This window comes from Ammodytes marinus, assembly GCF_949987685.1.
Source record: "Ammodytes marinus genome assembly, chromosome: 21".
Lineage (NCBI taxonomy): Eukaryota > Metazoa > Chordata > Actinopteri > Uranoscopiformes > Ammodytidae > Ammodytes > Ammodytes marinus.
The window spans coordinates 18,542,839-18,570,679 of record NC_137225.1 but is presented as its reverse complement, the minus strand read 5'-3'; the positions used below and the strand labels follow the sequence as shown (position 1 = coordinate 18,570,679).

At 39.8% G+C, this 27,841-nt stretch overlaps 3 protein-coding genes across 5 annotated transcripts in view; all 3 read right to left on the bottom strand.

Moving 5' to 3' along the window:
* Positions 1-495: 495 nt before the first annotated feature.
* LOC307267960 (uncharacterized protein) lies at positions 496-12,766 on the bottom strand. 3 transcript variants are annotated; one of them, XM_080050451.1, is made up of 12 exons: positions 12,495-12,766; positions 11,106-11,419; positions 9,029-9,679; positions 8,497-8,700; positions 8,040-8,244; positions 7,727-7,866; positions 7,228-7,313; positions 6,887-6,993; positions 6,616-6,759; positions 5,599-5,730; positions 3,496-3,765; positions 496-2,118 (listed from the first exon to the last, which is right to left on the bottom strand). In XM_080050451.1, the coding sequence occupies exons 2-12, from the start codon at positions 11,252-11,254 to the stop codon at positions 1,909-1,911; spliced, it is 2,298 nt and encodes a 765-aa protein (XP_079906577.1). In that variant the 5' UTR covers positions 11,255-11,419; positions 12,495-12,766; the 3' UTR covers positions 496-1,908. The 3 variants fall into 3 exon arrangements, with proteins under 3 accessions (XP_079906577.1, XP_079906579.1, XP_079906578.1); XM_080050453.1 differs by having other exon boundaries at positions 3,496-3,759; XM_080050452.1 differs by having other exon boundaries at positions 11,106-11,397.
* A 498-nt stretch (positions 12,767-13,264) lies between these two features.
* Positions 13,265-15,374, bottom strand: otulina (OTU deubiquitinase with linear linkage specificity a). Its single transcript, XM_080050461.1, has 3 exons — positions 15,178-15,374; positions 14,915-15,036; positions 13,265-13,846 (listed from the first exon to the last, which is right to left on the bottom strand). The coding sequence occupies exons 1-3, from the start codon at positions 15,289-15,291 to the stop codon at positions 13,432-13,434; spliced, it is 651 nt and encodes a 216-aa protein (XP_079906587.1). The 5' UTR covers positions 15,292-15,374; the 3' UTR covers positions 13,265-13,431.
* Positions 15,375-25,103: 9,729 nt separating this feature from the next.
* pou6f2 (POU class 6 homeobox 2) overlaps positions 25,104-27,841 on the bottom strand; it is a gene marked incomplete at its 3' end in the record, with an annotated part of 66,528 nt that continues 63,790 nt past the window's right edge. Inside the window, exon 9 of the mRNA XM_080050458.1 lies at positions 25,104-25,608. Coding sequence (XP_079906584.1) covers positions 25,104-25,608 — 505 coding nt within the window. The remainder of the gene's footprint in view (positions 25,609-27,841) is intronic.

Here is a 27,841-nt window from a genome sequence, read left to right as displayed (position 1 = left end):
TTTTAATCGCATTTGCTATTAAAATGCATTACATGCGAAGATAATTACCAGTCTAGGTTGACGAGATATGCTACTGTCTCATTTAGACAAGGAGGCGCTCAGGTTCTCACCTGTAGTTAGAGCTGTATTCATGTGATCGGATCACAAAAACCACATGTTAATGCCAGGTGGAAACGGGGTCTAAGTAAGGGAACATATCCTTGGTCGTTTTCTTTTTTTCTTGACAGAAAAGTCGTTGACAAAACAAATGTTGTCCAGTATGTTTAACTACATGTTTGTTTTCCTACATAGTGATGTTACTTACGGTCTCTTGGAACAAAGACAGGTTTAACACCTTCTCAAACCCCATAAATCCAGTTGGACGTATTTACAGTAAACATTACAGTGAATCTTTATCTTATGTATTAAATCATATTTTATAGACAGTCTGAGACCCCAAGCAGACGTAACACACAATGTGTCATTTTCTGTTGCATCACTTTAGAAACGCAGATAATTCAAAATCATCTTTATAGTTATTAGTAAAAGACAATGATTCAGTCAATCACAAAAAACAGAAAAAAGGACACTTACAAAAATTGTACCTTGATTTTATCTAAATGCCATCCAAAATCTGACAGTGCAAGAATATTCCTGCAAATAGCATTTTTTTTTTACTGATGTTAATTTATCACATTCCAAGCTCTGGAATTAGGGCAAGGAAACTGCCTCTTATCACCATTAACCAACATTCATTCTTATTGTGCATTATTTCTAAGGCAACATGGAGGACCAAGCGAGAGTTTACTACTGAATCCAGTGGCTGGTGGTTGGGACTGTTGCCAGTATTTGCAGCAACATTGGCACGTTTTTGTTTTCCCCCTCAGGACGGCTTGGTTAAAGGCAACATGTTACACATTGAGTTTGACACACAGTTGCAGACATGCACACACAGAGCATCATGAATCACGCCTCTGACACAGAGGCTGCCAATGATCTTCCAAGTCCTCCCATCGGCGTCTGGTGTGAGCTGTTAAACCTGATAAAACGTCAAACCCTTCATTGACTCAAGTCGATTCACTTGGCGACTGTCACACTTCTTTTATACATAAAGTAATAAATTAAAACAACTCGTAGTGCCCATATTCCAGTGTAAACGCCAACCATCTCATTTTTGGAGCTGTTGGCAGCTCTACTGTTTTTATCAGGACTTTCCAGAAAAAGGTTTATCACAAAATCTGCCCCCACCCCCAACCTGAAAGTCAAAAGGACACCCTGCAAACTAAATTTGGAGCGAACTGAGATGAATCCACAATATCTGATGGACAAATATGTACACAAACCGAAATAGAAAACTCTGTATTACAGTACAGTGTGTACAAAAGTGTGTAAACCACATCTTGTACAGGGTCTCAAATCAGCATATTTTAAAAAGGGATGGGCCGACATTTTGGGAAATTTTGCTTTCTTTTTGAGTTAATTGAGAAGGTTGATACTATTGTTTTGTCCGTCCATTGAATATGAAGTTAGTGCTAGTTAGCTTAGCATAAAGACTGTATACCGTAACCTGACTGTCCTCAGATAAAACCTCTAAACCTCACTCATTAATACGTTACATTCAGTGACCACAAGACTCCAGGAAGTGACTTCGCCCCACCAAGAAATTGTCCAGAAAATCACAATGACTTTTTACTCTTCAGGCTTTGTTCAGATTAAAGAAACAAGATGTAACGTGAGATTTGCTGGGCCTAATAGGTTGATTTTGTTATCTTTGGAGAGACCCAAGCTAAAGGTTTCTCTCCATTTTAAATGGACAGACAAGATGGTGAAAGCATATTTCCCAAAAATGTCAAACTATTCCTTTATTGGCGTAAATCTATTCATCTTGATGGACCTGAGGAGTGTTTTGTGTGTATGGCAGGAGGTTTCTTAGCTGGTGTGGAGCTCTTTGTTGTGTTCTGCTGCTTCTACAACTGGCACATTGTAGTGACGGTCGTCCTCAGTGACGAGGCACACAGACGGCCAGTCGTCCTTATGATCATCCGGGTAGAATGTGACAAACTCCTCTGTGTCGGCCTGGTACAGTCTGTAAACTTGAATGGTGCACTGCAGGGCGTAGCCCAGCAAGAACATCTCCACCTGGACACAAGGCAAAAACACAGGGTGGTTAATTGCACGGTTAGAGAGTAGCCCAGATTGAAACGCATACTTCTCAAACAACAAAATGTTTAATCAGCTGCTCAGGCACATGATGTTTATGGGTGTGGTTTCTTTATGGAAACCCAGCCAGTAGAACCTCTAATTCAAAGATTGGAAATAACAATTAAATCACTCTGCAGCTTGTCCTTTTGGAAACCTCCTCGCCCCCAGGGCTGATGATGCAGCTCCACAACAGAAAAGAGCACAAGCGCAGGCATGTAGACTTTTTCTGAGAATGTTACACAACCTATCTCATGACATCTGTCAACGTGTTGTTTTTGCCCGTTAACCAGCACAACAAAGGTTTATTTAGCAGAGATGTTCAGCAGCATTCCATTCACAGGGCAAACAAACCCAAGCAGCTGGTTCCTTGTAGGTGTTTATGATAATATGATAAAGCCTACAGTCTACCTGCCAGTAAAACATTCAGTGCATGCCTTTAAAAAAGGTGAGCAATTCTGGAGAATGCTTGTTGTCAAAATCACTGAATATCTCCACACCGGAGATATTCCAGTGTATAACGGCCTCTGCACACATCCTGCGTCTACCTCTGGAGCGCGTCGCCTTACCTTACTGCTGCGTCTCTCTGACTTTTCTCGGACACACATGGAACGTCTCAGCAGCTGCTGCAGCGCTGCTTCTAAAAGCCCCATCTTTCTACATAGTGTTTTCATAGATGATTCCCATTAAAAATGTAGTTCTTTCGTGTAATTTATGATGCATATGATTTATATTGAGTCTAATATTGAGTCTGGACAGTAATCCGTGCGCCCCATTGCCTTTTTTATTTTTATTTATTTTTTGCCACATTTTCGCTTGTTGGAAGTTTTATTTTGAAAGGGACACACCAGGAAATGGTGAAACTACAGCGAAAGCTGCCGGTATGAAGTCAATATGACTCTCAGCAGAGTATTTCTCTATCAGTTAAAGCAGAGAGACCCGAGAGAGACGCGCGGCTCTCAGAAAAAAATAGGCGAGCCTCCTGAGGTAAAGGGGAGCGTCGCTGCAGACGTGCCTCAGACGCGCATCAGCAGTGCGTCTGAGGTTGGATGTGTGCCCGCTCTAGGTCGATTACACGGTCAGTGACAAAAAGTCAGACGCAGACGCGAGGTAGAAGCGCAGTAGAGGTAGGATGTGTGCAGAGGCCGTAAGGTCTGTTTTTTTTCTTCAGCACACACACAGGTAGGAGATATTCACTGATTTTGATTAAGTGATTTTGACAACAAGCATTCCCCAGAATCGCTGCCTACACCTTTAAAATGCCTGTGGTTGGGCTGTTCAACATAAAAAAACAAGGCGTGTGTGTGTGTCTGCTACCTGCTCCAGCCCGGCGCTGAGGCCCACGTGGCGGAGGTGGTTGGAGAGGAAGGAGCGCGGGCAGTCGGACGAGTCCCGGGCGAACAGCAGCCAGCAGAAGAGAGGGACGTCTGCGCCGGCCTGCATGCAGCGGTGCAGCTCCACTGCTCTGCCCAGCATCAGCAGCTTCAGAGCCTCCAGCAGACCCAGCTCCTCCACGCCTCCTACAAACACACGCTCACACAGCTGCTGTCGCTCCACAGCCGAGGAGCAGTCCACAGCCGCCTGCCACTGGACATACATACATACAATCAATGACTCGCTTAGCATTTAAAACTAGCGGCTTGGGCAGTTTTAGTTACTGAGAGAGAACATAAGCAATTTCAAGACATCATTTAAGATCTTAGAGAGTATGGTTGTAATTATTTTTGACATTCTCTAGCCTGAATTCTTAACATATCCATTAATGGAAATAAGACTTTTTACTGAACGCTGTAGTCATTTAGTCGTTGCAGCCCAATAATGTCTGTTCTGAGAGTAGTATGGTAATATATGCAGGGCTGTACGCTTATTTTTTTAGGTGGTAGCACTGGTGCTAGCAAGCAAAAAAAATCAGTAGCACAAAAATAAATTCAGTAGCACACAAAGTATAACCTTAACCCATGCATTTCGCTCTAATTACCTTTTAGCCTGTCATCTTGGTCTCATTTGAAATTCTCAATTAATGTCATATCCTAGTGTGTGCAGTAATAATTGTAGAAAAATTAATAGGGGTGCACTGATTGCAATTTAGACAAAAGCAATTTTTTGCTGATTCAGAATTATTTCTCCCCATAAAATTAATATCTATATATTTTTTGTATATACATATTATTATATTCCTAATAATAAATGTTAATAGTACTGTTAATTAAAACCTAACTTTAAAACATATAGCCTATTAAATAAATAACTATACATATTGGTACAATTTAGGATAAGTTAAATAGGTTGTTGTGAATGTGTTGGGAGTAGTTCTTCAGTGGCTTATCAGTTATTTCAAACTTTGTTTAAATAGACTACTGTTGTTGACTGCTCTCTGCAGCTGAAGCAGTTGATTTTCAAGCTAGCGCACTGCAGGGCTGTGAAGCGCGAACTTCCTGTTCTTACCGGCTTCAAAAAAATCAACTAACGTTTGGCTAGTAACATGCTTTTAATGTGAAGGCCCACAGGAAATGTTCTGTTTGCACACTCGCTAACTTAACGGCGTGCCGTCTCCTCCTTCCGGTTATTACCGTTGGTGAAGTGTATTAGACGCTAGAATCGCCGCACAAGCACAGATCCCAAGCACACATCTTTCACCAGCCAAAGTGGAGGGTAGACTCAATAACTTACTTGCCTAAGACTACATTTACCCGAATTTGGAGAGTGTTAATGTAGAACCCTCTAAGCAGTGTTGTGCAGCACTCCTCTGTGTCTCAAACAGACAGCATCTGCTCATTAGCACTCGTGCGAGTGGACTTGTATTCATCATCGCACGTGATCAATTTCAGTAGCAAATGCCATCAAAACTGTCGCACTGTACAGCCCTGATATGTATGTTTTTTTTGTTGCACTTTTCCGTTGCCTGAATATACATGTACTGTACATTAGTGTGTACATACAAACTTACATACTTGTGGAAGCGGTCCAGACCAAAATAACACAGTCTATTTCTAGTGCTGCTATATAGAATCCATATGTCAGCCACTAAACCAGCACACAGCTACCTCTCATAAACCATAAGTGATTTTAAAAAACCCGTGCGTGCAGTAAACACCCAAATTCCTCAGAAGATACCAGTGTCAGTGACTGACAATAAATTCTGCTTGGGGTCTCAAGCTGTAGGCCACAGGTCGGACTATCCATCCCACAAAATCCTTTAGAACATTACCAAGCGGTGTGTTAAAGAAACACATGGGCCAGTGCAGCATTTAAAAGACTCCCTTCAACATGTGGTAGCAATCACATACTAAAGCTCTGCGGACAAGTATCAATACCCTCAGTGTCCACCAACTGTACATAAATAGTGCTGTGGTTTCCTCTGTTTCTTTAACATACTTTCTCACTATGGGCATTCTTCTGAGCAGATTTGCAGCCTTGTACCTTATTTCGAAGAAGCTCCATGTAGCCTTTTAGCTGCAGGGCCACATCTCCTGTCCCATCTCCCTGCAGACAGTCTCCAGGAAATGTCCATTGACCAATCAGACCTTCCTCTGCTTCAAGTTGCTCCGGCAGCTGTGAACAAAGAAGAAATTAAATGTAAAGATATCATTTCAGGTGAAGCACAGAGTTTATTTTTAATGTGGCTTCTTCTTGTCCTTTAGGCCCCTATACTGGTCACGTTGTGAAACTACCTGTTTGCTTAACCTCTTCAAGCTAACAAAGTGGCATTTAAAGGGTTTAGAGGAGGTGAGGGCTAACACTTACCCGAACCCTTTACTTCCCAAAACACAACAGCAAACGTGCAATGGAAGAGTGTTAAAACGTAAGCTGCAAGCCTTACTCCTGCTAACTAATTAGCTTACTGTAATAGCTGAAGGTTAACATTAATTCCAAGGCAAAGAAGAATTTCTTTGGCTAGTCTACTTAGTAGAGCTATAGGCTTCACTGTGCAGCATTTCCATCAGAGTTTCGGGTAATGTTAGTGTTTCTTTCCTGGCCTTTTTTTAATTAATTTGGGAGCATAGCATATTTTAAAGCCATTTTAGTAAATTGCTGGAAAATATGAACAAAACACTTAAAAATGTATTCAAATATTGAATTATTCATTTGTTTGGTATTTTAGGTTGTAACCATTAGTCATTGCTTTCTACGTAGCGTGACCTAGACTATTTAAAAAAAGTTACTTTTAGCATTTACCCTGAAAACACGTCAGGTAAAGCAATATTTTAGTAGTTTTGCTTTTCTTTGCCAAGCCAATACTGGAAACAGCTATTTAAGTGTTGTTTACACTCTGAACAATAAACACAACACAATCTCCTTTGTAGCGTCACATTACCACATAAACACACTGAAGTCGGAAAAAACAGCTAAACTTGGGAAAACGGACCATCTGTGGAGCACATGAATGCAGCGTAAGCCAACGGCCAATTGTTAGCACCTCGTTATGCGAGTGTTTACCATAGCAACGTGGTCGTCCTGCAGCCACGAGGGAAGCTGTGTGCTGTGGGAGAGCACCTGGAACAGCGTGGCTCTTAGGGCACAGTAGTTGTCTCCCCTCACTCTCCTCACACCGCCAAACGTCTGGGACATCTCTTTATAACCCTGAAGCAGCAGCAAACGGGGACACAACAGGAAATCTCTTAGCTATTAAACGTGGAGAAAAAAAAACACAGAACAATCAGTGGCTTTAATCTGAGAGTCTTTTGTCCCAAGAGCTCTAGGCGCAGACCTTTCTGATGAGAGCACTTTTGGCAGTTTTTCCTTTCCACTCTCTCTCGCTGTACGACAGAATATCCATCGCCGGGGCCAAGCTGCATCTGTCCTCCACCTTTAAGACTGAGAAAGAGAGAGGAGAGAGTAAGTAGGCATGATGGCCAAAACAAAAAGGACTGCTGCATATTTATTACATGACAAAAAACCCAAGCCGTGTTGTTTCAATTCAATTCAAAAACGTATATTGTAGACAACACACTGACAGACAAATTGCCTTTAGTCAGTGGCTCAAACAACTTTAAAATCAAACAGATCAATAAAATACATGACATAGATGTGTTATTTAAATGTACTGACATGTAGTTTCTGACTCAGACAGTGATCCTGGGATGTGTTTATGGGACGCTGACAGCTCCTCTGCTCCTCTGTAGAGGTCTTCTTCACTAAACAGGAAAACAAACAAACACTTCAAGGACTGAACTCTGTAAACAGAATTCTAACCGTCAGCTCAACCGATAAGTATCATCTGTGTATACAAAGACTGCGCCGCAGGACTCCATTGTTGTCCACAAACCAAAAAACACACCAACTGACATGTTCCTTCATTTAAACACACACACTTTACGAAATAACCTTTATTAAACAAAATGCCCACACCTTTAGAGAACTGTATTCTTAGTGTTTACTCTGTGCCAACAACAAATCCATTGTTCATGTTGAGTGAGATTTAACACATGGCACAGAGTCTACATTGGTTTAAAAAGTCCCTCTCTGTTTTGGATTTTATAATTCTCTCACTCAGTCTTTCAATGGATAAAATGAGCTATACAAACATATTGAGCAACTCAGTACAAACCTGTTCCCCAGGCCATCTTCAGAGTCTTCCTTGTCAGTAACAGGTGTCTCTGTCTCATCAGGCTTTGTGTCAGTGGACAGGCTCTCAGGCAGCTGCTCATCTTTTCCAGTTTCCTTCTGAGTCTCAGCATCTTCCCTAGCCTGAGTGGATTAGAATATCCTTTATTGTCATTGTACAAGTACAACAAGATTGAGTGTGCAACTTCATTCATCAATGTTAATAACAAACACACATACCATAAAAGACAACACAATAAAAACAATTAAAAAAAAATGGACTTGAAAACAGCAAAAGCAATAAATATATAAATTACATGTAGAGTCTCTGCCTCTGTGACAGCGTCCTCTGCATCCTCCCTTCTGTCATCCTTCACTTTTGGAACATCTCCATATTTGTCTCCTCCTTTTCCAATCGTTTCCTTCTCGATATCCTGTTTAACGTTCTCCGAGGAAGCCACCGCTACTGAGGTTGTGGCTGCAGACTCAAGATCTGGCTCTGCATCCTGATCGGACATTGAGCTGGAGAGAGTATACATCTTTATTACTTTATACATGCATAAAAAGTTTAAATTTCAACCTCAAATGCCACTTAAATGACATGTTATATAATGAAAGTTATACAGTAGTCTGTAAATCATTTTGCTGATACACAACAAGCTAGGGATGTCAAAATGCCCTCTAGTGGTCACAGGGAGCCTATCAATAACAAAAGTACACACTTAATGTCAACAAGTGTTTCTTGTTTTGATGATGCACACTGAACTGTCTGACCTCTCACTGGCATCTGCTGGAGCCGTGGCGTCCGGCTCGGCGACTGAGTTTTCCGGGTGTTGTTCCTCAGCGCTGTGGTCGAGTGTGGTGGGCCCGGATCCAGGAGAAGTCTCAGAGACAACAACTATGACAACACTCCGTTTTGTGTCTTCAGCAGCGGCCTCTTTGCACTCCAAAGAACTCTCTGAATCCTCGGTCACAGTACTAGACAAAAAGGATAGTAGTAGAAAAGATATTCATATCTGAGAAACGCAAAATTAAATTATCCCTCAAATACCTCATATCACTGCCTTTGTTTTTGGATTAGTTGACAGATTTAGGCTTTGCTTTAGAGGGTATTGTTTATTCAGACATTCAAAAATCATCTAAAATAAAAAATCTGAAAATGTTAATTCAATGATAGAAAATAAATAATTCATTTCCCAATGGTCTTAATGGCACATTTTGAAATTCAAATTATCATTATTTTTACCACATCTAAAAGCAGCCACACAAAGTGAAAGTGAACCGTTTGTCTGGTCGTGTGACTCACCAGCTCTGAGGCTCTTTGTCGTTGTGCTGGCTGACCACAGAGAGGATGGGCACCTGACAGGCTGCTGCAGGGGGCTGAGTGTTTGGAACAGATAACACTGCATTATTTGGAGAAAACTCCACAGTTTGCTCGGCCGAGGCGTCGTCTACGGTGACCTTGGAGCCTGAGTCTTCATCCTTATCCAGTGTAGTGTCCACCGATGTGATGTGCTTTATTGTTGTGTTTGTCTCTGTATTATTTTCCAGTGAAATCTTGGCTTTTAATGGGCTGCTCCCAGGGGTATTGTCCTGCACGTGGGTTTGATTTTCTTGTTCTACTTCTTCTGGTGCTGCATTTGTTGCTGTACAATCCTTGCATTGCGCTGTGGTGGGTTCCTCCTGTGGGCAGTTTAAAGTGCAGTGCAAAGGTTCAGCTCGTCCATTCTTTGCAGGACTGTGTTTCACATCTCCGCCTTGTGCTCTGGTGGACTTTTCTTTGTGTTCAGGCCCTTTCCTGGGAGAAGGCGTGTCCGTTTGTAAGTCCGTGTTGTGCGAGGGTTTATTCTCTTGAGTGTTATTGGGCTCCTTCTTTTCGACTTCAGGGATCCGCTTCACCTGCACATCCTCGGCCATTAGCTCAACCTTTGTATTGTTGGCCTCATCAGGCGTTTTCCTGAGTGACAAAACACAGAGAAGATTAGCAACAAAAACACCTTGAATTAAAACCTTTCCATCAAAGTAGCTAACGAAAGCATAGCTCATCTGAAAAAGCCAGGCTGATACTAACGTCTCTCCCAATTAAGCCTCAAGTGGTTCCACTAACGCAGTTCAGCCTTGTCTAATCAATGCTGACTCAAGCCTGGGGCCAGTACGGATTCTCTTCTTTGCATAGGAAATTTCTTTAGCATAGGTTACTCCTGACCAACCTTTACGAATGGAAAGGAGATAGTGGTATTCCATAATCCTTTACGGCGGCAAGAATAAAAAAATAAAAATAAATAACCCCCCCCCCATAAAGATAATAAAGAACTCATAAAACACCAACATCATAATAGTTATTTTCGTAGCCCATAATTTACACCATAAGAAAATAAAATGCCAACTTCACATTTAATGAAGGCTACTGGGGGCAGTTCATTTCAACATCAACATAAGTGTAGCCTCTTTTTTTCACATGTGAATTAGGGGTTTCAAGTGGCCCAGAAGAAGGGCTGGTCTGAGTATTTCAGAAACTGATCTACTGGGATTTTCACGCACAACAATCTCTAGGGTTTACAGAGAATGGTCTGAAAAAGGAAAAATATCCAGTGAGCGGCAGTTGTGTGCACGAAAATACCTTGTTGAAATCAGAGGTCAGAGGAGGATGGGTAGACAGTTCAAGATGATAGAAAGGCAACAGTAACTCAAATAACCACTCGTTACAACCAAGGAATGCAGAATACCATCTCTGAATGCACAACACGTCCAACTTTGAAGCAGATGGGCTACAGCAACAGAAGACCCCACCAGGTGCCACTCCTGTCAACTAAAAACAGGAAACTGAGGCTACAATTCACACAGGATCACCAAAATTGGACAATAGAAGATTGGAAACATCTTGCCTGGTCTGATGAGTCTCGATTTCAGTTGCGACATTCAGATGGAAGGTTCAGAATTTGGCGTAAACAACATGAAAGTATGGATTCATCCTGCCGGGCACCATCAACCATGCCACGTTCAAAGTCACTTATCACTTTCTTCCCCATTCTGATGCTTGGTTTGACTTCAGCACATAGTCTTGACCATGTTTTTATAAAGTCTATTTGTTTTTATAAGCCATTGAACAGGTGTACCTAATAAAGTGGCCGGTGCAGTGACTGTATATATATATATATTAAAATGAAGGTGTAGGACAACTTGTCCCCTTTATTGTCACATCTAAACTAAGCTTGATCGTTAGCCTGCCCCGGACCAGGCTAGTTCAGAAGCATAACTTACCAAGGCTAGGATTGATATAAGCCCCTTTCCTTTTTACCTTGAAGTGTGCCTCAGGAAACTAAATGTAGTGACATACAAAGTGCTGAGGTTTAAACCCCCCAAAAGGAAAAAGGGTATCTCACTTTACGTCGTCATCAGCTTCAGGACCACACTTGCCCGTCCCATGCGTGTGGCCCGCGGGCCCCGCCGCCTTCGAGTCATTTTTCAGCAAACCACTTGTTTCCTCGGCGTTGCCACAGGGAATCTCAGGACTGCAGCAACAGCTCCCCATCGGCTCGCTCCCTCTGCTCGGGAGGGCAGACAGGCCGTAGCCTCAACGCTGACAACCGCCTCAAAACAAACGCCAAGCGACCGAAGAGTCGCCCAAGCCAGAGGTTTCAGGAGGCCATTGTGTTGTCAAGTGTCAAGCTGCAGCTAAAGGAAAGAAGTGCAGAACCTGTACAGAAAAATAAAATACAATACATAAAATACTTCGGTTTGGGATAACTTGTGCATCAAATGTTCTGCTGAAAAATGTTTTTTTTCTAATTTGGTGTGTCATAACATTTCAAGTCATTCAAAATACACAACTAAAAAGCCAAAAATAATATGAACATAATATATCATGCTACGCTGTTCTATGTGATGTTAATGAGAAAAAAATTATATGAATAATTATTTTGATTTATTAAATTAAAGCATCAAAAAGAATATTGATGATGAAATCATACCCCATGTCTCCACATTGTAAGACTTTTGAAAGTTTGATGATATATTTTAATACCAATCAAAGCCTTATTTTTAGATGAATTTATTCAATACCTTTTCAAACTGTATGCAGATATGCATTAAGCAGGAACACTGTAACAGGTGTTCTGCAACCCATCAGATTCTGTAGCCTGATAAGGAATTTTAGCTATTTTGTCAAAGAAAAAGTTCTTATTTTTGATGTTGGATAGATGCAAAAACACAATACACTTTATTTCTGTTGCACCTTTTGAAATCAGAGTTACAAAGTTTTACAAATACAACACTGTCAGTGTGTGTGGACAGCAAAAAAATAAAATAATATATAAAAAAAGACATCATACACAACATGTGCAATGTATCAGTGTATAAAAGACGTCACAGCGAGAGATACAAAATATACATCTAAAAATAAATGACACACGTAATCAGATCCCGAGACACTAGAAGATTAATTAAAGACCGAACGGCACACCTTTTATGTTATCACAGCTATTAGTTTGTTACTTTCTATGCATTTACATATTAAATGCTAAATGGTCATACTATTTGGTCAGTTTGACAACACTACAGTATGTCATGTGTATAAATAAATGTTAACATTGGTATTAGAGATTCAAAGATAGATGCAGGGTGTCAAAACGTCATGTCAAACCTCATTCCATGCGTTAACAAGATACATTTTTTTTTACATTATTTCATGTTTATATCGCTGCAGCTCGTTGTAAATGTAATTCAATGAAAGCACATTGAACAGTCACATATTTATGACAAAACAAACCTACCTCTGTTGACTTTTATCTGCGAGTTTGCGGTCTCGAACTCCCTTTCCTGTTTCACTTTTGGTTAACTGGAGAAAAAAAAAAAGCTCCAGTTAGCTCGCGAGCTAGCTGCGGTAAACTTAAAATATAAACATTTGCTAGTAAAGACTGATGTCCGCTGGTGATAACCGCTGCCGCCGCACTTGACACCTTCTCTAATTATCAAAGCGACACCGTTTTTATGTGACACATTGCACAGATAACGTGGGATTTACTATATATTTTTAAGCGGAACATCTGTTGGCACGAGCCCCTAGCATTAGCCAGAGCAGCAGGTCACGGTACGGTCCGAGCGTGTGACGTCATACTCTTGTGCGCCACGAGCTCAGCTGTGTTCACGTGCTCCTCGGAAACTCGAGTATTATTTTGACATAAAGAAAACACTGATTAAACAATTACAGGTTGAATCCACAAGTCGATCCAACAATTCGGTTATACAAAGTAAATCTCAAAACACCATTGCCTGCGCATTAAATGTAAAATTGCCTTTTTTTTAAATGTCTGTAAATGTATTTTTTTCTTTCCGAAAGCTGTTTTTTGTCATTAAGCTCTGCCAATATGATAAAAGGAGAATATTAACACAATTGTGGTTATATTTTACGAAATATAAATAAAGAAGCACAGACACATTTAATAAATATCAAAACAAATCCATGTAAATTCTTACTAAAAACTAAATATGGCTAGTATTAAATACAGTGTATGTGCATGGAGAACAGGGATGCAGTCAAATATATCAAATACATTTTTATTTTCGAAAAAAAAAAAAAAATCAACCATTTCATAGAAATCATGAAAGCAACATTATATTTTACATTATTTACATCAAGAGGACTTCATAGCCGCGTGTAAAAAAAAAAAATTATATCCTCCTAAATGACTTTTTCTCTTCCTTTAATCTCTATATGTCTTTCAGCTCCTGTATGTGATGGACCAGGTCCTGTGGCAGTCCCAGCTCTGACACTAGATCCACGCAGCGCTGCACCAGATCCGGCAGACTTTCAACTGACTCAGTGGACGCAGGACAAGGCTTTGGTTGGTTGTGAGAAACGTCCAGGTCCATTTCTTCTCCTCCCTTGCAGCAGTTCTTTTCTCCACATCCCCCTCCTCCACAGCAGCCTGGATCGGCCGGCTTCACCTCCAGATCCTCCATACTGTCGGACACGGCGCTCACGCTGGGAGGGGGATTCTCCAAAGCATCCTTAATGCTCTCAGTTATGGTGTCTTCATGCCTGGTAACCCGCTGCAGTAGGTCAGTAACACAGGCTGGGACGGGGCATTCCGGATGTTGGATCTGGTACCAGCAGCGTGCAGCGCTGTGACGTGACACACAAACACCACATACACACACACAAACACCACATACACACACACACACACACAAACACCACATACACACACACACACACACACACACACACACACACACACACACACACACACACACACACACACACACACACACACACACACACACACACACACACACACACACACACACACACACACACACACACACACACACACACACACACACACACACACACACACACACACACACACACACACACACACACACACAAAAGAGGTGACAGTGTCACAAACAATGGCACAGAGAAAGGACTGAGACAGGCATTTATAATACAGAGCAGAACAAAAAAGGCTCGTGATGTTTCTGTGCAAAGAAAGAGGTGCAAATATAATTCAACCTAGGAAACTGGAAAGGCACAGCAAAACATGAAATGTCACATAAATATCATTATCCAGAAACCTTTTTTTTTATTTCCAATGAGAAAATTACACCATAACCCATCTAGTCGACCCATCCACAACTCCTCACAATCAGCTACCAATATGAACTGCGTCTGCGCTGAAGAAAAATCAAGTGTTAATACATAGCCTAGGCTCTGTGTAAACAGATTTGTCGCTAGCTATGATGGGCCCATTTGTTATAGGATTACCATTTGTTTACAAACTAGGCAACAGAGCCTAAACTCTGTATTGACACCAGATTTGTTTTCAGCTACACAGTACTGACAGGTAGTGGATCGTGAGAAGATATTCACTGATATTGACAAACAGAGATTTTGACAACAAGCGTTCTCCAGAATCGCTGACTCCACCTTTAATGTTAATATGGATTATTATGAGCGGTCGAACCAAATAAGGGACCATATTACTATAAGGGACTTTTAAGAGGCGTAACAAGGTTATAGCATCCAGTTTTTCACAAGTAAAACACAGAAAAGTCTGAATTTTGTGTTGGTTTTATATGATAACTTACACATTTAATGTTTGGACTACATTGGTTTTTCCACTGTCCTATTAATTAACCAAGCTTAATCTGAAGATGTCACCTTTGGGATAATTACGTGCTGGTTTACCTCACAATCCCTTTGAGGCGGCCTACAGCCACAGTCCGAGCTGCTCCTTCCCTGAACCCGAGGTTGAATCCTTCCTGAATTGAAGCCTCTTCTCCGGCGTCAGCTCCGTCCACGAACCCGTCCTGTCCGTAACACCAGATCGACCATTAACACACTAAACTCAGCATTTAGCCTACAGCACTTGACGCTATCAACTAATATATACATTCAAAGTCTAGCATTTTGATTCAAATATATGTTAATAGAGGCTACATTAGCATTACCTTGATTCGTTTCTTCATGTTGGATGTCCAGTCTTTGGACATTACATTTATTTCGTCCGCATTCTCGTCGAAAACATCTTCTCCACTAAACGAAACAGCTTTAACCCAAGACATCTTGAGTATAAAAATATATACTAACCTTTTGTTATATATTTTATGTGCACCAACACAGCGCGCGAGGGGTTGACCAACTTAAATGTAACACCAGCAACTTCTAGTCCACGGAACGTATGACATCATCACCTTGCGCCGAAGAGAGAGGAAATCCACCTTAAAACTTTTATATACTATCTATGCTTAAAACGTATAAATACAGAAAACAATGTAATCCACAATGAACTCATTCTGCCCATTTGCTGGCCTTTATTATTCATATATTTTTTTTGTCACATTTTTCGTTTCCAACTTTATTCTTAACAAACCATATCAATTGTTTTTAAGGATTTTGACCCTTTGAAAATCAACTGGTTTACATGATGCAACTGATATTTTTTAATAAGAAAGCACAAAAACTACTTTATAAAAAGTTTTTTGTGTGTGTGCAGATTTTTAATTTGGCATGCGTATTCCTTCAGCCCATTGTGGCGAAGCTTGCAAAAAAAAAGGTAATACAGCAATCTGATAATTTTTTAGGGTGTACTTCTTCTTTAACACGCTCTTCCTTTGTGGTGTTCGTGTGGACGTGGTGCATACTGCCATCTAGCGGCAACCTTATAATGTGTAGCCTAGTTCAGCCTGCAGGGGGCACTAGTGACTCGCTGTAAAACTGGAAGGATCATAACCATAAAACACCATGAGGCATCAGAGCTCAGCATGGACTGAAATTTGTTTAATTTAATCAGTTTAACCCCTAAACATACACACTATCATCATCATCACCTAACAGCGCCATGACTGTTATATTTAGTTTGTGTCGTTTCTAATAAAACCAAAGTAAAAACGATTAAAATAATAAAACACACATTATTTTCCTTATAAGGCTTATTGGATTTTTTTTAAGTCATGATGCCAAAGAAAAGTTTAAAAAAGGAAAGGAAAAGTCGTTTCTGTACAGTGAAAATAAAACATTGTGTGATTTTTGGTTTTCAAAACCAAAACAAAAACTGAATTGTTTTGAAAATTTCCCATATTTCTCCAGATTAACTCTAGAAACCCATTGACTCCACATAACAAACATAGTAACTAACATTAGGACAAGGCTGTTTTCTTGTTTTAAAGGAAAAACAACAATATTTTAGACCCGATAGTAAGCCTACTTAAAGTCTTTGTTGCGTCTCAAAACTGTGGAAAATAAAATGTCAAATGGTTGTGGCATGTGTATATGTACTGTATATTTGATTAATGTTAGGCAATAACTGATAAATCATTTTCATTTAATCAGATTAAATCATAAATACATTTCATCCTCGATTTTAAGCAGTGTTTAACTGTGTGTGAGTCTATGGAATTAAACAAGAAGAAGAAGGAAACACACGATATAATAATTTTACATAATGCAATATGATTTTTTTTCCAGGCGATTTAAGACCATCTACAAACATCTACTTCACATTTCTGACACGTGAAAGAGTCTTATATGTTCAGGTCAGAAATCATGTTGACTGCTGTTGTTGTTTTTTCTTCCTTACACATGAATGTTTAGTGCAGCTTCAAATCACTGTCCGGCTCATCTTCACATCACGTCTGTCCTGTTTAAGTTTTCAAAACAAGAAAAATGTCATCTGTCCTGACGAACGCATTATTTACTCATAAATAATGCATCACACCTTCTCTTCACTGTTGAGTAAAGAGAGAGACATGTCTCATTCTTCATGCCATACTTTATGGAGAAACACTGGAGCGGAAGAGTGGGGTGTGTGTGTGTGTGTGTGTGTGTGTGTGTGTGTGTGTGTGCGCGTGCATGTGTGTGTGTGTGTGTGTGTGGGGGGGGGGGGGGGGACACCAACCTCCCTACTTGTTTGGAGGCATTTGCAGCTGCTGGACAACAATGGCCCTGAGACCACTCCGAGGCCACGGTGGAGTTGTCTCTCTGCTGTGGAAATGGAGGCCTCGTTCACAGGCAGCCGCCACACCTTCAGTCCCCCACCGCTCAAAGAGGGAGTCAAAACAACCAGCCAGGGCAATCACCTGACACATTTCCATCCAATTTCCACTGCAGAATGTGTTCATTTTCAGGCTAATGGCATGTCATTTTGCCGGAGCCTTTGGTCAAGAATTAATCCTGGAATCAAAACAGATTTTCCAGGGAGCAATCTTCCATCAAGTATTGATTTTTTTACACTCACCGAGCCTGTACTCCCTAATTTAACCTGACAGCCAAGCAACACAATGGACTGGGAGCACCTTGGCGTCTCACAGAGGGAGATCTCCACCTCCCCTCTTCTCCTCCCCCTCATCCCTCTCTCCATGAAGTGAGTGAGAGATTGGGAAGGAGGAAAGAGAAAAAGGAAGAAAAAAGGGCTCCCAGTTGTATAAAACAAAAAACATTGCTTAAAGAAAACCCAGAGATAAGGCTTCCTTTTTTTTTTTTTACCTCTAATTATGTTTTTTAGTGCAGTGCAACTTGGACAGGTATAAGACTGAGAGGGAGACGGGGGAGAGTGTTCGGGGGCCATCAGCTATCATTATGTGCCTGTTGACATCTCCCTGTCTTTGAGTGATTCTCATCTGTGATTTCCCCGGCCATTTTGCACCAAGAGGGGGTTTCATCATGGCTACCCCCCCCCCCCCCCCCTATAAAAAAGGACCAAAGTGCCCGGACAGAGACGTTAATGAGAAAGCAAAGATGTGTGCGACCACATCATATCCTCTCCACTTTCATCCATACCTGCTCTCCTGATGCCTTCACATATGCAATCATTGCCCTTTCTACCCCCCGCTCTCTGCATATGCTTTGAGTACTATACGGTGTGTGGAGGTCAGTGGGATGAGAGGATGATGGAGGGCAGGGCTGGTTATTTTCTTCCAGCTCTCAAAGCTGCGATGACCCCTGTGCAGGAGAGTTGCACTTTGCCAAAGGTTATTTTTTTCTCTCTCAATGCACTAGCTGCCTACAAACTACATATTTCACTTTTCATATGCCTGCTTTTAACTTCCTAATCCTCTATTTCTATGTGCAAAATGTGCTGTTTATGTTTTACACATAATTTAGATATTAGTGGCACCATATTTTATAGTTATTATGGTAATTCTTGCTACACATTAGCCAGGGAGATATTTAGAGGGGATGGACCACTGAGCATAATATGATTATTTGCTTAAGTTAAAGTAAAATACTCCACTACAAGTCAAAGCCATAAACCTAACTTAAAGCTATAGTGCGTAACTTCTGTTGCCCCCATGAGGAGTTCTGAGTTATTACAACAACACTGACGGCGTATCTACGTACATGAGGTAAACCTTCGGTGATCATGCATGGATTTTATACCTTCTGCTGTACGTCCAGGTTTCTTCTGAGCAGAAGAAACAACAACTTAAACGTTTCTATGCTTCTTGGGAATTTTCTGAGATCCTGTGCCAGTGTCAGGGGGTAACACTTGATTGTAAACGCTGCTATACTGAGAAATACAGAGAGAATTTTGACGAGCTAAAAGGCTTCAACTTTGTGTCAACTCATTTGGCGATGGTTTAATTGAACCAACATTCATTTACATGAAAAAGTAGGCTATAAAAGGTATAAGTGTAGAGGAGCCTGAACCTTGTGTTTCAGGTAGCCTAATAAAGAAAACAAGGCCATCTCCATTATTATTAAGATTTTTCTTTTGTTCCTGGCCAGCTGCTCTCCTCCTTCTAATTTTCATGAACTCCCTAAATAAAGAACTCAGACCCAGCAAGACTGTGGTTTCACTCTAACATGACGTTAAATGCCAGTCCTTGTCCAGCATTCATTTGAAATACATCCATTCATGTGTTCCCACCACTGGCACAAAAGCACAAAAGGAGTTAGTGGTAAAGTGAGGATTTATTTATGATACAAGTTTCTCTTTGAGGACAAAACTCGAGTGTTTTGAAAAAAAGAAACCATTTAAAACTAACCCGACGACATAATGTAATATGTCGCATAAAAACTCCTGAATATTGGTTTTAATACTCAAGGTCGACACAAAGAGAGCCATAACCTTTTATTTTCATCTTCTTTTTTAACAAGCATAAGGCTTTTTGATTAAGCACAAACTCTGCCCTGAACTCTAACTATTAAATAAACTATTAAACTATTAAAACTATTCAACGACATCCATTTTATAAATACAATTTTTTTATGCTGGTAATGATTGGTCTTGGACCTGTCCTTGTGTGCCTTAGAGTATGGCTCAGGTATTCAAAAGAAATGCATTCATTTAATGGCTGCTAAAGCTATTAGAGCTGGATGTGAATTTTTTTAAATCGAGTGTTATTGATCGGTGTCTTTTATCTCAGGTGTGCAACAGTCTCACCTGTGTGTTTGTGAGACTTTTGGTAAAAATATTTCTGCACAGAAACACAGCGGAGAAGAGCTCAGGCTGCTGTAAAAAAAACAAAAAAAAACAGAGACATCCCAGCCTAAAGGTGCGTGTTAGTAAGAAACTGCTAGAAAGTTAAATGGACTATGAGCCAATGCAATCAGCTGCTCAAGTCAGACAGGTGTCTCTGTAAAGAGCCGGGCTATTAACTCCTCATACCTGCAAACACCTCACAGCATGTCATTGCTAATAACGCTGCAAAAAAAGAGAGAAAAAGGCAAAATAACAAAACAACAGGAACAACTGTGAATTGCAAAGGGGATCATATGCATGGCCAACCTGGATTGCATGTGAGGATTGGTAATTGCACCCTCAGAGGCATTTGGGTGTGTGCAGACCGGGAGCAGCAAAGTGGGGAGATGCCTGAGCAGCTCCACGGCTTCACAGTCAGTGAGGCAACATCTCAACCTTGAGGAGGAAGTGAAAACAAGACAGACAGTTCATTTACCCAGAACATCAGGCCAGCCGCGCCTCGTCTGAGAGATAAGGACAGTGAATGCTTCATGCCTGATGGGAAACAAAAGGCAGCAATATAAAACCATCTGCATTCAACACATCCCCCCCCCTCTCTCTCCCTCCACCTCTCTGGTTCTGTGTCCTGAATGATATTGAAACATAATCCATTCGAAGCGCCGACATGTCATAATATTTCTATCCAGTCTCCCCCTCTTTCCACACACGGCCGGGACAATTTCAGGTGTATGTAGGTTGAAAGGGGTTGTTTGATTGCAACAAGTCAGACCTCACTTTGATTCTGTTTTGAAAAATATAAAGCTTTCATGTAAGTAGAGAGAGAGAAAGCAGGGGAATGCAAGAACATAAAGGAAAGGAGGACTGATAGTTCACTTTGAATGCTTCTTAAGGAGAGCATTCATGCACATGGCACTTTATACAGAATTTTTCTATTGTTTTCAATTTGTTTTGCTGTGATTTGTATTGTGTTTTTATCTTGTACAGAACTCTGGTCAACTCTGATTATTATAAAATGTACTGTATAAATTAACCTGAACTTGACCTTGACCCAAGTTGCTCCTGTTAGCCTCCGTAGCTTCAGAAAATAGCAATAAACAACAAGATTTAGATCTGATGTAATAACATAAAATGTAGGATGTATTATACACGGTAAAGTATGAAGAGGCATCAGGAAACTTTCTTGGATCCCGATATTTTGGGGGGATTTACCTTGTTAAATCTAGGATAGGAAACTTGAATTGTTCAAAAATATGAGCAAAACTTTTGTGCATGACACATTCTTATCACATTCACATCCAAGAATGATTAATAAAAAGCCCGAACTACTGACATTTACTCCGTGATTCTGCTTTAGGATCCCTTTCAACTGCGCTGTTACCGATGCAGAGAGAGAATAAATAAAGTCAACTTTTTTATCAGCTGGCAGATAAACAAACAGTTTGTGATATGGGTCAGGAGCTGCATCTGCACAATTACATTGTTAATGGCAGAGACAATGAAAATAGCGGGGACGAGGGAAAACAAAAGAACATCAAATAAGTCGCTGGAGCCGCGCATATACACCTCAGCCATCACCACTCAGAAACACATCCAGGGGTTTTTGAAATGAAGGGGAGCTGAAAGGAAGACGAAAAAGCATCTCCAACATCAGTTTTCAGTCTAATGTTAATAATTTATGTTGTCTGTGCTTTTTATTATTATTATTTATTTATTTACTACTTTCTTTTTCAGCAGCCTGCCCCTTTTTCAAAGGCATCCTGGACAGGGAAGCCGTATCAAACTTTTGAGTTTAGTTTTCAAAAGGCTTTTTCTCTTTCCCGTTTTATTTATATATTTTTCTTCTTCTTTACACTTGTCTTGTTGTTATTTGGCGAGGCAAACACATGAAGCTTTGATGAGAAGCAAACCTGACATGCATTCTTCTCCACTGACCCCTAAGGAAATCTGAATAAATAGCTAAATATTGTATGTTTGGCTCTTTTTCTATAGCCTTTTTTTCCCATTAATCACATCACATATTCAGTTGCATTAATTCACCAGCAATGGGTTAAATGCACCTTATGTATGAAGGTGTGTGTACAGGTTGATTTAAGATTCTCTTGAACTTGACCTTATGGAGAGAGAAATTCAGGACAAGTTTGTTTTTTATTTGAAATGTTCAATAAACCTTGTTTATGTGCATGGAGCTGAAAAAGATGAAAGAAAAAGTCAATGATGTCTTTACATGTTGTGATGTTTGTGTTAGAAAACCTTTGAACTTGACTGCGAGAAGGACCTGCGTTTCTCACATCACACTTTTAAAGTGTTACACAAAATATGAACTTAATTTACTTTATTATAAAATCTATCTATCTATCTATCTATCTATCTATCTATCTATCTATCTATCTATCTATCTATCTATCTATCTATCTATCTATCTATCTATCTGGATAGCTGGGTTTCCTCCATCGTAATTGAAATTAGCAAATATTACTGCCTCATTAAATGGGGAATAACAGGCTTAATACTCAGACGTTAGTTCATTTTGTTTTTCTATTACAGACTGCAGCAAGGACAAAGTACGGTGAGCAAGTACATTTATTTGGCTTGCAAGCTAAATGCCTGACTGAAAAATGTACATTTTGTGAGATGGAAATTATAATGGCATAACCATTTTTATAGATACACATGTCTTATTTCAGTTTTGACCAGCTGTATTAACTGTATTAAAGAAAAATCATTACACCGAAAACAGGACACAATATTCATGTTAAACAATTGTTTATTACTAATTATGGTACAAATCAATGTGACATACTTGAAGCTTTTTTTTTGGAAATACACAAAGTGCACTGTTTAACTGACCCAACAGATATTGCTCTATAGATTAAGTACAGTTTTCAGTCTATAAAAAAATGAAAACCAACCTCTGCAGGGTCTTCAGCTTTGGTTTCAAGTTCTTCGACTACTAACAAAATGTCTGACCAGTTTGTTTGTGTTAGTTAAGTTTCACAAAAGCATTTAAAGGTGATTGACAAATCATCCTAATTGGTTTATCAGAGCAACGTAACCGTATTCTCCCTTGTGTCTCTACCAGGGTCTACAGGTTCTTCAAAACTGAGGTGAAAAATGTCACACTAATAAAAAATAAATATAAAATAAAACAATCATGTGTCACATAATAATAAATAAAATACAAGCGTCTCTTGAACGTGGACATCACACACAGTGCAGAGTAATCGTCTGTTTTTTCCACCGACCTGCTGCTGCTTGTATAGTGTTTGAATGATTCTCACAAGTACTGAGGTAAACCTTGGATGAACTACTGTACATTTCTACATCTTCAATTATTTTATCTCAGATTTTTTTTAATTTCATTTGATTTTTTTAAAGATTGTCAACATCATGAATCTATTTCTCTGTACAATGTGCATAACTATAGAGCTTTGGTCCAGCATTGAAAAGTTGAGTGAAGGCAAAACTCCTTACTGTGTCTTTAGTTTTTTGGTTTTGGTTACAGCTTTATTGTTAAGCTTTAAGAACAGATCCATATTATCCCATGTTTGTCTGGTGGTAGATGCAGACAGGTAGTTTCTCGGCCAAAGATTTGCCTGAAATAAATATTGCAAGCAAAAAAAATTAAAATAAATAATGTTTTCTAACATTTACTGAGTTTGTGTGTGTGTGTTTTACAGACATTGAAAATTAACACAGCAGTGCACAGGGGACTAAAATACTGAGGTAACCAATGTGAAACTGATGGACAGCTATCCAGCAGACGCACGATTCTGAATAAATTCTAATTTCCTCACTTCAAATTAAGTTCACTCGTTCTGACATGTGACACTTATTCTCAAGATTCACCCAAAACAAAAGCCACATATTTGTAGTAATGGTCTGGGAGGATACCTGCAATTATTGACATTTCTAACAAGGTAATATCAAGTAACATGAACAGTTTGGTACACAGTGATGGAGAGTCTGATAAAAATAACACAACTAGATGAAATCTTTAAAAAAAATTTGGTTGAATTAAACCATTTCAAGCGTTTTACTGTTGTAGGAATCAATTTGTAGGTGAAAAAAACAAACACATTTCTATAAATGGTTGATTGTAACATCTGTAAACCTTCACTTAGCGTAGTGGAGTGCAGAATATAATGGAAATTATATTCGCAGGAAAATATATGTTATTTTCGAGTTAAGATATTAAGGTTATAAAGCAGCTGAACTGGAATGAGTTCAGTAGTTTGGTCAGTGGCAACATACAGGCTTCAACCACAAATTTAATAATTTTCTGGGCTTAATTAAAGGCTTTATTATGTAAAACAATGCGTTGTTTTCAGTATTATAATATTAACTCTGGGATGCCTGATGAAATTTAGTAAATAATCCTTTTTTAAGTGGTTTGAGTGGAAGCATGCAGAGGCAAAAAAATAAAACATTTTCTATAATTCAGTGACAATGACTTGACATGATAGTGTTTCGTTTTGTTTGGATAAACTTGACCCACAGAGAGAAACAGAGAGAGAGAGAAAATCACGTGAAGGAAGAAATAAAAAAGGTAAAATCTTCACAGTCCTTGAGCTGAAATGTATGTGTTCTTTGGCTATCAGGCTTTGGCAACAGAATGACACAGTAGCTCAAAACAAAGCTGCAGTGGACTTGACCTACACTGAAACCCCTCATCTTCATCATCATCATATTAAAGTCTTTAGTCCGTCGTCCTCGGAAACAATCTCATGAGATTATTAATAAATACCTGTAAAAGTTGTACAAAGTTACACTGTGACTGAAAATATTTGCAGATGAAACACAAATTCAGAGGCAAACAACATTATTATGCAAATTATTTACAGCAAAGGTACTTTTTTTTGTCCAAATGGGAACTTTATCAGTGAGATTTTCAATTTTGATGACAGCATTTTTCTTTTTTGTTAATTTTTTAAAGATATTTACATACAAACAATGAAGAAAAAAGGTAAGCGAGAAAAAGATAAAATGTATACACAACCTCACACATATAGCTTAGATTTTGCCAGTACAAATGTAGAAATTTAGAGCACATTTACATTACAAAATTATTCTTAGTACTCAGATGCAACAGACTTTGGTAAATAGTGTTTTGATTTGGTATGATCTCTTTACTAAATCCCTCTTCGTGGGAACCAAAGTTTTGAGCGACAGTCTGGTCCGTAAAGCCAGAAACTAAAACTCTTTGAAACAGCACACCGTATGTTTTTACATAATTCTCAGATATTAATCTCTTTTTTCATGTTTTTGGTTTTTCGCCAAGGTCATTTACAGAGCTGTGGTAATCACACTGACAACACATAGTTTTTAGTTTGAAACTCATGTCCATCCAGGCTACTCTGGATTTCTCAGTTCTTATTTCAAGATGAGTTCATCCACCTCTTGTTGATTTTAATGGCTGCCACTTTTCGGTTCCACTCTTGTCGTCAGAGAGCTGGTTCATTTGGGGAGCTCCTCTAGAGAATCAGTGAGAGAGTCCATTGGCCCAGCGGGGCCCATGTCGGGTTTCAAACGCTTTATTGTGTTTTTCAAGGCTTGCCTCTTGTTGCAGAACCAGACGCGTACCACCTCCCTGTCATAGTTCAGCTTCTCGGCTATTTCCGTCATTTCCTGTCCGGAGGGGTGTGTGTTCTTCTCAAAGTGGCTGTTGAGGATCTCCAGCGCCTGCGGGGTGAAAGAGGTCCGCCGCTTGCGTTTTTTGGAAGGCTCGCTGCCGATAAACTCAGTCAGGTTCTGCATGCCGGATCGGTGGCGGGCCTCAGCCTCCGCCATCCAGCGCTCCAGAACGGGCTTAATCTTCTGGGCGCTTTTAGGGGTGATGTCCAACTTCTCAAACCTGGCAGGATATAAAAGGCCAGGGTTCAGTTTGCCTGTCAGACTGCTACCTATAGTGTTCTCTTGGGCTTCCTGTGGTAGGAAAAAGTGGCTTCTCAGGATGGTGTGTCTGGGGAGAATCGAGAAAAAAGAATCTTACTTAAAGCGCCCTGCCAGAACAAGGGATATAAGCTGCCCTGCCTTTAAGTCTCCTCAACCAGAATGCCACAGGGACTGAGACTATAACGTCCAGGTAAAACTACTCTTTACACCTCAGCTGCAGCAGCTGGAGGTGACTGTTGCCAGTTGTGTGTTAATTCTCTGGAGGACGCTGTGGTTCTCTGTCCCACATTGGCAATAGTGGAGCAAGGAGATATGGCCAGTGGCTAAAATCTGGTCCAGTTGAACCAAAAACAAATCAAACATCTAAGTGAAGGTTTTTTTTATAAAATACTGCACTCTCATAAATCAACAGAAAAATTAAACAGGAATAACTCCCAAATATCCCATTTCTTTCCCTCAGGTGATAGAAACCACACAAAAAATGCACTAATGCATGCAGTTAAATATGGCACCATCATTTATTTACAAAAGAAGAGCTTGAATTATTAATCAAAATGTACATTTAATACATTTTTCAAACTTTCTTTCATCCTCTGAGAACGTCTCATTTTATATTTAATAAGAATACATTTACACACTCAACTTTACGGCTGTGTCACACGTAATTCTGACTTCAAATATACTCTCGCTTTTTAGTGAGTCACGGTAAGAATGAAGAATGAAGCTTCTTCTAGAAACAGTGCATGTTGCAAGTACAATCACACTGTTAGGTGCATCTGCCTGTGACATGAACAAATACTGTGAATGATATCAGAATTAGATATGATGAAGATCTTACATTTTAGAGTGAAAACAATTCTCTCATGTCTGTAATGGTTATTTTATTTGGTTGAGAATCCCAACTTGCTGCAGAAGAAGAGACAACCTAATTTTGTTTAAAATATGTTATGACAAATAGTGAAAATAAATTGTTTCTTTTAACGTGTTGAAATTAATTGAAACTTTGGTTTAATTTATCATATAATTGAATGACTTAATATGCTGTTATTGGCCTGAAAATCAGTTTGTAAAATGTCAAATTGAGACAAGTTTTTTAATTTAGGTCATGTCAACTGGTCTGACTGGATGTCATTTTGTTAACAGTTTGTTTTACTACCATTTTTTTCTATTTTTTACAGAACAGGAAACATGGGAAGAAAGATCTGAGATTGTCATGCGACTTGTCTTTGGACTGTCAGGACTTATAATTAAAGTCTTTGTTTTTTAATTGAAGGAGCAAATCAGGCCTCAGTCTAGTGTAGCAGTGACACATGATTGAAGGGAGTTAAAGCAGCAGAACTTTACGTTAAATTCATTACTCGATCTTCTGTGAATCCTCTTTCATTGTTCACCGATAGAGCATTTGTGGTTGTGTGAAATTCTTGTCTTGTTGTGACATCAGTTCTTATGTCCCTTTTATTTTGTCTCTCTCTAGTATTTTGTCAGGACTTTTTAAACTCATTGGAAGCCTATAAAGGTTAATTAACTAACGAAACCACAGACGATGAAATCTTTCTATACAGTATAATCCTTTTAATAGATGCTCTTTTAAGGTCAGATTTCTGAACATTACTAAATAAATAACTGTGGTTGAGTTCTCTAGAAGTATGAGTGGCGTGTGTGAATGCTTTTAGTGAAATAACTCCTGAGCTGACATCGCTGATGCAAAGACAGCAGAGATCTACATGGAGGCTCTGCTCTCCCAGGAACAAACAATGCACAAAAGACATTTCTAATGGTGAGGTGAGCGGCTGTGAGATGCCTATGCATGCATGAACTTCCTCTGTTTCTACACCTCGTTGGTGCTTTCGCCCTTGTCGACAGGCCACGGTATTATTTATAACCCCGGCCCCCTCCTAAACAGTGGAGAGAGGAGAGGAGGGCTGCGTACTGAGGGGAATACATTAGTAAATAAGAAGAGTCACCAGAGACAGGACATTTCATGGATCAACAGGAACCACAGATACTAAAATGAGTTGAGAGCCGCTTGGCTGGGGGAAGCACTCCCTGCACGAGTGCATCAATAGCACCAGGGAGAAATGGCCCTGAATGCATCTCCTGCCTCTTCTTCAAAGTACATTCCTTAGGAGGCTGTTTAGACGTGACGTATGTTTCGTTACAGTTCGCCTGAGGGTTTCAAAGTCATGTACCAGTAAGAGATGTTTGAGAGGTTAAGGCTTAGAATGAGGGCAGGACGACACATATGCCATACAACTACCATATATGAAGATAAATAATCAAATACAAAATGTAATAGAAAA